Source organism: Maniola jurtina, chromosome 13 (assembly GCF_905333055.1).
Source record: "Maniola jurtina chromosome 13, ilManJurt1.1, whole genome shotgun sequence".
Taxonomy (NCBI): Eukaryota; Metazoa; Arthropoda; class Insecta; order Lepidoptera; family Nymphalidae; genus Maniola; species Maniola jurtina.
Window position 1 is genome coordinate 6,515,740 of NC_060041.1, and position 11,338 is coordinate 6,527,077.

At 36.3% G+C, this 11,338-nt stretch overlaps 2 protein-coding genes across 6 annotated transcripts in view; one reads left to right on the plus strand and one right to left on the minus strand.

The window, feature by feature from the left end:
- LOC123871443 (calcium release-activated calcium channel protein 1-like) overlaps positions 1-5,051 on the plus strand; it is a 62,158-nt gene extending 57,107 nt beyond the window's left edge. For all 5 annotated transcript variants that reach the window (XM_045915265.1, XM_045915264.1, XM_045915267.1 and 2 more), the window contains 5 exons: positions 860-1,061; positions 1,444-1,594; positions 2,062-2,328; positions 3,212-3,313; positions 4,181-5,051. In XM_045915265.1, the coding sequence (XP_045771221.1) occupies positions 860-1,061; positions 1,444-1,594; positions 2,062-2,328; positions 3,212-3,313; positions 4,181-4,329 (871 nt within the window). In that variant the 3' untranslated portion in view covers positions 4,330-5,051. The remainder of the gene's footprint in view (positions 1-859; positions 1,062-1,443; positions 1,595-2,061; positions 2,329-3,211; positions 3,314-4,180) is intronic.
- A 3,273-nt stretch (positions 5,052-8,324) lies between these two features.
- On the minus strand, positions 8,325-11,092 carry LOC123871457. The gene is made up of 3 exons (XM_045915295.1): positions 10,680-11,092; positions 9,536-9,760; positions 8,325-8,860 (listed from the first exon to the last, which is right to left on the minus strand). The coding sequence occupies exons 1-3, from the start codon at positions 10,961-10,963 to the stop codon at positions 8,698-8,700; spliced, it is 672 nt and encodes a 223-aa protein (XP_045771251.1). The 5' UTR covers positions 10,964-11,092; the 3' UTR covers positions 8,325-8,697.
- Positions 11,093-11,338: the final 246 nt, after the last annotated feature.

Consider the following 11,338-nt stretch of genomic DNA (forward strand, 5'->3'; position numbering starts at 1 on the left):
GGACCTTGATGATTATAGATAGTTACCGGACGAGATAATTATCTTAAAAGTATTCTGGAGACAGATTTGGTGAGCAGTAGAATTACGTCTACAATAACTAAGAAGAGCAACATTCAACGATCTTTATCCTTTAGTCTTCTACTTACCTTCTACCTCTTACTAGGTAGGGTTAACTTACCTTGATTGACCTTGGCCTATTTTAGGGATTTTTTCACCATATCTCTGCGATGGCTGACAGCTTTTTGTTTCCATAAAAGGACCATTGAATCTTTATAGTCTTTACCCCGCGCGTCCAAATGCTATAGATGATCTAACTCACTAACTCACGAGTATTGCCGGTTACATTTTGATCGGGTTCTTTTAATTTAATACCATCGTTTCCTCGAAGTCCTTTTCCTTTTTGTTTTTAGGGTTCCGTACCTCAAAAGGAAAAACGGAACCCTTATAGGATCACTTTGTTGTCTGTCTGTCTGTCCGTCCGTCCGTCCGTCCGTCGTGTCTGTCAAGAAACCTATAGGGTACTTCTCGTTGACCTAAAATCATTAAATTTGGTAGGTAGGTAGGTCGTATAGCACAAGTACAGGAATAAATCTGAAAACCGCGAATTTGTGGTCACATCATTAAAAAAAAATCAAAATGTGTTTCAATTTTCAAAGTAAGATAACTATACCAAGTGGGGTATCATATGAAAGGGCTTTACCTGTACATTCTAAAACAATTTTTTTATTTATTTTTATGCATAATAGTTTTTAATTTATCGTACAAAATGTTGGAAAAAATACCCGTGTACGGAACCCTCAGTGCGCGGGTCTGACTCGCACTTGACCAGTTTTTTTTAATTATATGATTTCTTTGACAGGGTCAAGGTGACGTTGACCGACAGCCCGACTATTTCAGTCACCCCACCGCACAGTTTGGACTACGAATGCCCTAAAGGTGTCAGCACCCCGAACGGCAGTGTCACACCTAACGGGATGCTGTCGAACAAGTCTACGCCGACTACAGTGCTTCTAAGCCCGAGTTATCTCCAGACTCCTTGCCAATGTAACCAATCGATTAAGGTACCTCTATATCTAAATTTTCCGTTAGGAACTTCACTGGCCCACATTTTTCTGACCCCAATCAGTCTTAAGCGCGACTACAGGCTAAGAGTCGGTAGTCGATAAATATATTAGGAATACCAGATCTACCTTTTCCATTCTAAACAATGCGTTACTCGGGGCTCGAAGAAAGATCCAGCAGGTCTGAAATGCGCAAATCCACATTGAATGGAATGTGTAAGATCTTTAAGATCTCATACTAAGTTAGAGAGTCACATACTCCTGGCCTCTTCCCTTCAGCCTTGCCCGTGACTAGTAGTTTCGATATGAATTCTAAGTAAGTACAAGGGTACAAGTATCTACGAGTAAGTATGTCAAATAACAAATTCTCCATTAATTTCAGAGTGTAAGCGAAGTAGCGTTAGCTATGCCTGTTCCAGGGTGGAACGAGGAAGTCCCGGGGCCGACGTCACCCGATGGCCTCTCCTGGAGACGGTTACACATGTCCAGAGCCAAGCTCAAAGCTACTGCGACCACCTCCGAACTATTGTCAGGTGAGCAAGAGAATTGATCAAATAATAATAGATAATTAATTAGGGGCTGGTGTTCTTACGGATTCGGTACGTAGGCATAATTTTAACCCCCGCCCCAAAAAGAGGGGTGTTATAAGTTTGACGTGTGTATCTGTGTATCTGTCTGTGGCATCGTAGCTCCTAAACGAATGAATCGATTTTAATTTAGTTTCTTTTGTTTGAAAGGGGGCTTGATCGAGAGTGTTCTTAGCTATAATCGAAGAAAAGGGGGTTTTTTAAATTTTGAATTATCTAATATGGGGTCCGGTCCTTTTCTAATATTGGTGAGTCATTGGAAAGAATTTTTTGGAAAATCCCGGGATACATTTCCCACAGGACGCGGATGAAGTCGCGGGCAACAGCTAGTAAACTAATAAATTAAAAAAAATTACGATGCAAGATCACAGTCATGAACAAACCTAAAGTTGAAAGTAATTATTGATTTCCAGGTTTCGCAATGGTAGCGATGGTGGAACTTCAAATCAACGAGCCCACGAACGTCCCCGAATGGCTGTTCGTGATGTTCGCAGTCTGCACTACAGTACTAGTGGCGGTGCATATATTCGCGCTGATGATCTCTACGTACCTGCTGCCCAACATAGACGCTGCCAGCAAGATGGATATACCAGGGGGCCCCGCGCGCGCGCTGAGGGACTCGCCGCATGAAAGGATGAGAGGCTTCATAGAATTGGCTTGGGCGTTTAGCACAGTTTTAGGTACGTCATTTTGCCAGTTACTTGCCTAAGACGCGGTGTATATGTCCCAGGTATATTGTCAAAGCCGCGATATTTCAATCTCACTAATGATATTATAATATTAAACGGTAGATTATCAATTGACTTCGCATCTTACAATTTATGGGCCCGGTTTTAGTGACATTGTAATGTCACGGGGTCATTATAGTGACATTATAAAAAATCTTGGTATATTATGAGTGAAGTTGGCAGTGGGAGACGTCAAGCGTTCTGATTGGTCAATTCTTTTTCAACCATCGTTTTCAACATCGGAATCAGAGGGGGCCTCATAATCTATCAACCAGTGAAAGTGTCAAAATATCCGTGCCTTACAATATCATGTAGTGCCCCCCACGTAATGATTAGGTACATACTCTTTGGTGCCCCCGTGAAATTATAATGACACTAAAACCAGATTGTTAAATTCTAACAAATAAAGTCGATTGACAATCTACCGTTTAATTATAATATCGCTAGTGAGATTGTAATATCACGGTTTTGACAATATACCTGCGACATATACAATAGAAGTTGCGTATGGTAAATTTTGTGATTATATTTTATCTATTAGAAACGAAGATACTGATGACACGGTGTCATTTTAGACTATTTTATTCGTATATTATTACTTTTTAAGAAATATATTTATGTGGGTATCCAATAACTTTGTTGACGTGTAACTTTTTGTGCTATTCTTGCTTCAACAAAGTTGTGAATGTGCCTAAGTTATTACATGTTTAGGTTGATTTGAAAAAGTTAAGATAGGTAATCAACAACTAATAATGATCATATTTCATATTGTTTACTCTTAATTAAAATTTACATACATTATCGTTTTCTAACATTAAATTCTGGTTTTTTCCAGGTCTCTTCCTATTTCTAGTAGAGATAGCTATCCTATGCTGGGTAAAATTCTGGGACTATTCATTCGCGGCTGCCACTGCAGCTACTGTTATTGTTATACCAGGTAGGTACCTATTTATTTACCTGTTTTACACAAGCAAATTACTAAGATTGACTACCTATTCTATTGGATCACGTTGAACTTTAAATATTGAATATATTTTAAATATTGAACTTAGATATTTTTATCAGAGAGCCGTGTAGACGATAATAGCATGTGACATAATATTATAACATCTGAAATATGTTCCTTTCTTCATTACTCTAGTAACTCATTTTAAGTGAGTAACCCTAACGCCCTTTCCGGCGCTTTCCATACCATTATTTTTCATCAAAGTTTAGTTTGGATCTCATTGAAATATTAACCAAACTCAATGAATTTTTTTCTACATAGGTACTATTCTAGAAACAAATACTAGTGACTTTGTTTAGTCAGATATCCATAAAAATGTGTAGTTTCAAAGTTATATCAGCCCGAACCCGCGTAAATTTAAAACTACTTACACATTTACAGAAATCTGGAAAACCACAAATACGGATATTGGTTTCTAGAACGTGACTACAAAATTTCATTGAATTCTATTGGTTAATCACACCTTATGAAGGTGAAAGTTTGTGTGTATGTATGTGTGTATATTTGTTACTCTTTCACGCAAAAACTACTGGACGGACTTGGCTAAAATTTGGAATGGAGATAGATTATACCTTGGATTAACACATAGGCTACTTTTTATCCCGAAAAATCAAAGAGTACCTACTCACGGGATTTTACAAACTTATACCCACTCGAACGAAGTCGCGGGCATCAGCTAGTATTCAAATGAGAACCAAACTACGATTGGATGGAAAGCACTGGGGAGGGCGCTAGGATTCTCTTAAATAATTTGATGTTTGTGCAACGATTTCTTATCCTTATATATTTTCTTTTCAGTATTAATAGTGTTCGTGGCGTTCGCGATTCATTTCTATCACTCCCTGGTAGTGCAGAAATGTGAGACTTCTGTTCAAGACATCAAGCAACTAGAAAACATGAAAAGAGACCTCGATACTGCTACTGTCAAAGTTAATATGTACCAATAGATGTTGCTCATGCGAGAGATTAAATAAAACTGTAACGTTCCTTTAAAATCCTATATAGGTACCGTTGAAGAAACTTATTATGACTTCCTAAATAAATCGACACTAAGGTTGAAATCTATAGAGCGCACTTTGGCTGCTTAGACTTAAGTTTCGGTTAAAACGAGACAGATTTATGCCAGCGGTATAGCTCTGTCTCGTATTAACAGTATCTTAAGTCTGAGCAGTCAAAGTGCGCTGTATAAATCTCAGCCTAAGTAGTCTCAGTTTAAATTCAGGATATTTTTCGAATATAATTTTAAAGTAGGTATGTAGATACGACGTAGGTATGTTCCTGTCTAAGTTTAAAATGAAATTAAAATTATACTCAGTTGAAAACTACAATCCTCTTGCATTTTCAATGTAGGTAGAAACGAATTTCATTGACTTTTAAAACTCGAATTAAAAATATGTTAATTAATAACATCGAAACGTTATTGACTCGAAAAATTTAACTAAACGAATACTTATCTAAATATTAAGTAGGTTACGATTTCATAAGGAAATTAATATGTACCTATTATTTATCTGTAAGTTAGTTTTAAAATCTAATTTATCTATTAAATATTATAAAGTCTCAAAGACATTGTTGTGATGTTTTAAATAGACTGATTGGAATTAAGCTCTAAACTCTGATTTAAGTGTATCTACCTAAAAAAATTGGCCAGAATAATTTAATTTTGAAATACATGTAATTAAGTAATGAAATATTCTGTGAATAAAACAAGAGTAGGTATTGATTAAGTATGTGGGGCCTTTTCATAGTTTTATTTCAAGGGGGCCTTTTGTCGGTCTTATCCATATATTGACAATGTTGTTGTATGCTTACGGAAAAACTATCTGCTACTGATGAAATATGAAAATATATATGAAATACTTTAGAAACGAATTTTATTTCAATAAAGTATTGAAAGGTATTCAATCGATTTGTTCCATTCCTAAAATAAAGACATTTTTAACAAATACCTATTTGTTTTTGTTACGAGCCTTGTCTTTTTAAAATACAGCATTGTCGATAGATTTTTATTAAGAACGCTTATCCTATTCTATCCAGCAGGGATATGCAGCTCCAGGATACATAATGAGGGATGTGTAAACCAAACTACGAGTAGGTAATAGAGTCGCTTCATTTTCATAGCTTACCTAGCGATTAGTAAGCGAGATCTATGCAGCATACTTCAACTTTGTTCAGATTTAAAACACAGTTAAGATACAGTTTTATAGCATATTTTTAACCCCCAACCCAAAAAGAGGGGTGTTATAAGTTTGACGTGTGTAACTGTGTATCTGTCTGTGGCATCGTAGCTCCTAAACGAATGAACCGATTTTAATTTGGTTTTTCTTTTGTTTGAAAGGTGGCTTGATCGAGTGTTCTTAGCTATAATCCAAGAAAATCAGTTCAACCGTTTGAAAGTTATCAGCTCTTTTCTAGTTACTGTAACCTTCGCTTGTCGGGGGTGTTATAAATTTTTAATTTACACTTGTAAGAGGTTGTATATAGTTACTAGAACATAATAATATTAAGTAAATCTACTTATTAAAAAGTTAAAGTAAGTGCCCTCTATAGATCTTGGACTAAGGTTGAAATCTATCGAGCGCACTTTGACTGAATATACTGCAAAATTAGGTACATTTGCAGTTAAAAAAAGTTTTGACCAGATAAAGATGCAGCAGTAGTTGGAAGTGATGGATGAATAAAGACAATTGTGAGTATCAAGTAATCATCACTTTATTCTTATTTCCATCTCACTATGCTTATATTATAACATTGAACAAACAGAAGATTATTACAATAATAATTATTATGATAAGAGAAAATACATAATAATATCAAATGTATTTATTCAACATTATACAAGGTGTGTGGGACGCCCTAACGAAAACTTTGTGAAGACGTTCCTACCTCGGAAACGGTTACCGATGTAATTGTAATGTTGGAATTTATGAGCCTACAATGTATCGCAAACAATCCGATCAGAACGCTCCACGATCAATGAATGCTCATTCCGATAGGCAACGATATGACTGATCGCGCTCGTATGTTTAATGTACATTGGTGTTTTGAATAAAATATCGCCATTCGTTGTTTTTTATTTAAAATCGGGTTGAGATTGATTATTTATACGTGATCCCGTATCGTAATTGGTTAAAAATACGAAAAAAAAAACATCGTCAAAATCATCTAAAGACCGATAAAAATTTTCAACCTTGAGGGGCTCAAAATCATGTACTGAATCCCTGGTTTCATTTTTCTTTAGGGTGTCTCACACTGTAAGATAAATATCATTAACAACCTACAGAACTATTCTATAGAAAAGTCCGTAATCAAAAATGATTTTTACGTAAATGACATGTTAAATTCAATCATAATAAACATACAAATACGAATGTGTGTCTATCACCTTGTCACGGCCCATCCGGTAAACCGGTTTTGATGAAATTTAGTACAAATAATAGCTTGTATCCCGGAGCCGGACCTAGACTACTTTTATCCTGGAAAATCAAAGGGTTCACACTGGATTCTAGAATTTAAAAAATCCATGCGGACGTAGTGTCGGATATTTTCTAGTACAGAAAAAAGTAATATTTATTCGTGAATTTAATATTCGTGTCTAGAAATTATGGGCGGTATGAATATCCGTTTTGAAAACAGTTGAAAATCAGCTCTCTATTAACTGCTCTTTCAGTGTTAATAGCATTACTCTCTGACGATACCACCCCTGCCAAAGGATCAAAATTTTTTCCTTTCTACTATACAGGTTGTAAGGGATACTCTAAAGAAAACTTCGTGATTAGGTTGCACTCAATGCCTATAATGGAATCACAACTACAATTTATCTCGTATAATATAATAATCTATATATTATATCATCGATAAGTGATGGGTCCCGACGTAATTGTAATGTTATAATTTTTGAGCACGCAATGAATCGCGAACAATGGCATCAGAACGTTTCGCAACCAATGACTGCTATGGCTACTTAGACGGAGATGTGTATGAGGGGATAAGGAGCTTACAGGCGGAAGTTTACATTGCTGTTTTGTTATAATATTATGATCATGGTTTTTATTTTTTTAAACACGTTGGGATAAAGTACAGGTGGTCATACATAGTAAAAGTAAAGCTGATTCCTGGACACTGAGCAACTTAGAATCATGTACTGTGCCGCTGCTTTCAGTTTTCGTTAACATGCCCCTTACAGCCTCCATAGAAGTACATGTTACATATTTCACTTTTATTCAACTCTTCTTACCATACTACTATAACTATGCAAACTTGAATTCCAATTCTTATTTTTTTCCGAAGCATGCAGTTCGGTTTATAATTATTAAAAAAATTTATCTCACACATTTTAATTAGTACAGAAAACATACATAAAATATCTTCACACTAGACAAATTATTTCTAATCCTCATACCCTTCATACAATTTTATAAACAAAACGTAATAAGTAATACTAAGTTACAATTTTTTTACAAGATCAGTACAATTTGTAAAAGTGATAGAAATAAGTTTTATTATAATAATTTATGGATATTATGACAGTGTAAGCAGAGTGAACTAGAGTGAGGGAACTCTCTGTTTGATCCTAAATCGACGATATGTCAAATATTAGGGCCGGTGCACATATGGCGGAGCGCAGCGCAGAGCATGCCCGAGAAGTTTTCTAATCGCGTGACACATTATGCGAATTTGTACCAGAGAATGCGCGACTTGCGCGCGGATGCGCGAGTATCCGCACGGTTACACAATTGATTTTAGATATTATTTCAATGAGGACAATGTCGATAATATTTTGAACAATTATTACCTACAGTGACATTTAATCATTGATGTTTATGATTATATATAAAAATAAGTCGGGTTTTCCTTCCTGACGCTATAACTCCATAACGCACGAACCGATTTCCACGGTTTTGCATTCGTTGGAAAGGTCTCGGGCTCCGTGTGGTTTTGAAATTGTGTTTATTTATGAAATAATTGCTCACACTTCTATGACTTGATAATTTTGGCATTTAAAGTCGCAGCATACCATCCCCAAATAAGTGTCAAGTTAACAGCAATTGTTAAATAAAAATAGCGAGTAAACAAGCAGGAGGGTCACCTGATGTTAAGTGATCTGACATCTGCACATGTTCATGGGTAGCGGACCCAAGAACATTTGCAAAGCATTGCTTGGCCTTTCAGGACTTTCACCCCTTGAATATTTGAATAGTTTCGTATGAAATGACAGGTCAAAGACCAAAATCAGCCCCTTATTTCTATCACCTTAACTTTAAAGCTTACATGTAATATTACAATAAAAATTAAATCTTACTCCAATAATAGTATCACATTTCCATCTCCATTCTAGAATGTTCTGGTACAAGGACACCATTTCTTTTTTTTGGTGTCTCTTCATCATCAGGTTGTTTATCTGTCTCCTCTTTGATTTTTTCTAATACATTTTCTCTGGGCTGCCACACTACTAAGGACATTTGAGGTTTTTGCAATCTGAAAAAGAAATGCTTACTGCTGGTAAAATCCTCTTAAACAATGACACTATCTCATAGATATGTTACATTTATTTTATACTAGCTGATACCCGCGACTTCGTTCGCGTGGATGTAGGTTTTTTAAAATTCCCGTGGGAACTCTTTGATTTTCCGGGATAAAAAGTAGCCTATGTGCTAATCCAGGGTATAATCTATCTGCATTCTAAATTTCAGCTCAATCCGTCCAGTAGTTTTTGCCTGAAGGAGTAACAAAGATACACACACACACACACACACACACATAAACAAACTTTCTCCTCTATAATATTAGTGTGATTCTAGCTTTGTTCTGTGGAATTCAAACAGCTGGCATAGAAATAAATTAACACAACAAATATAAAATTAAAACCTAAAATACATAGAATTGATGCTTGTATCATGTGCGCTCGTGACAGCTCACCGCGGCTCATGACAAAACTCATGACGACTGACTGAAGCATGTAATACTCAAAGGGATTCACCATAAAACCGACAACGAGTGGTGCACTAGGAGCAAACAAAACACTGCTTGTTGCTCGCTAGTTTTCCCATACTGACTGCATGAACAATCTCTATGTAACATGTTACCCATAATGTCAGTCAGCACCCACCTTTAGGTACGCATTCTGTCTAGTGAAGCTTTAAAATAACCTACCTTTCAATTAAAGCAGCAGGCAGAATAGGTTCTTCTTGAACTTTCTTGACATCTTCAGAGAGGACAATAGTGTGACCCTTCAGCTTTTCACAGAGTGTACTTGTATCTATTCCAACTTCCATCACATCCTCAGAAGCCAGTGAGTGCTGTGTGTAGTTTGATGATATGTGGAGACTGCTAAGATGGGCTGCCATTTTTTCTTCAGTTATAAACTGTTTTGGAGGACTGGAATGATAGCTTTTTGTTAAAATTATATCTTAAACACAGAAACAAAATTCTAAATAATCAGTGAGAGAAATGGTATTTCTTGTATTTAAGACTGGGACACTGTTTTTTCAGCAACTCATACAAAATAGTTCAAAAGAACATAATACAGTGGACCCCCGGTAATCCGACAAACGTTTTGCACAACTTTGTCGAACTATCGAATTTGTTGGATTATAGTGTACTGCCTAAGACCCCCTATAGTCCGGAATTTTTTACAAAAGAGTACCTTGTAATCCGACAAGTTACAGATCCAATGATAAGATTCTATATGTTATACACACTCTGAAGTACAAATCATACATAGTGATGTATGTCAAATTTAGTAAATTCAATAATAATAGACATGTCGGATTACAGGGGCTGCCGGATTAGACAGGGGCCGTATTACTGGGGGTCCACTGTATTGTATTGCCACAAAAAAAGTGGTTTCCAAAAAAATATCAGGTTTAAGATAAACAACTGTTTCAAGTCATCATCATCATGTGCCTTCTTCGAAACGAAGTTTGGCGATCATCATCCGAAAAGCTTCTCTATTTAAAGCCGCCTCTTTCAACTTTGGGTAACTAAGCCCTGTCCACTCCATTATATCATCCAACCATTTGTTTAAAGTCAATGCTTGTTTAAATTTTTGTGGTATGCTTGTTCATCTAGAGATGAATTACAAGCCTGTGCTAGAGCACAGGATTCAAAGACACACTGAAACTCTATGTATGCTTATTTTTCCGCTTATAACATAATACACTAACAAATCAGTAGATACAATCTGTGTGTGACAAGCTCCCACTCTTTACTAGGTATCTATGACTACAACATTCTACGTAAAATTGGATTTTATGTAACATAATATGTAGAAAATATGGCTTTGGTGGACACTTACATTACCGGTTCAAGATCTAAACTCTTTCTTTTACAATGGACGATTGGAGTCACTTTGGTTATTGTGGGCGTTTGTGCTGTGAACTGAACAAGGTTCGGCGGAGACTGCATGGTCCATGGCAGGCCGTGGATATTCCACGGAGCTCCCGAGGGAGCCGGCATGTCATGGGCTCCTGGTATACCACGATAAGGCCCACGGGAAGCAAGGGCTTGCTGTGCAAACATTTGTTTAGCCAGTTCATCCGATTGGTTGTACGGAAATGCGGGATAGCCGTAACAATCCATTTATAAATACTTTATTTCTTCCAACAGTGTTGTTTTTTTCACAAGTTGAATATTTCGTATAATTCCTATTTTCTATTCGACAAAACAATAAACCACCAACAGACATGCAAATAACAAAATCACAAAATGACATTTGACATTTCTAGATTTTCTAGAAAAAGTATAGGAAGCACAGAATATTACATAGGAAGTGTCTAGTCTGTGGTCTAGTATGCCTCTACCTCTATAATATTAGTCGCTTGGCTTTCCATTCACCCATAATTCACCCACTATATTCAATGTACCTACTCTGTGGTTATTAGGCTCAAAAAAGCTAGAACCCAAAGCCGTAAAGCCAGTTTAAAAAAATTAAATCGTTTTAACTTTTAGTTGTAT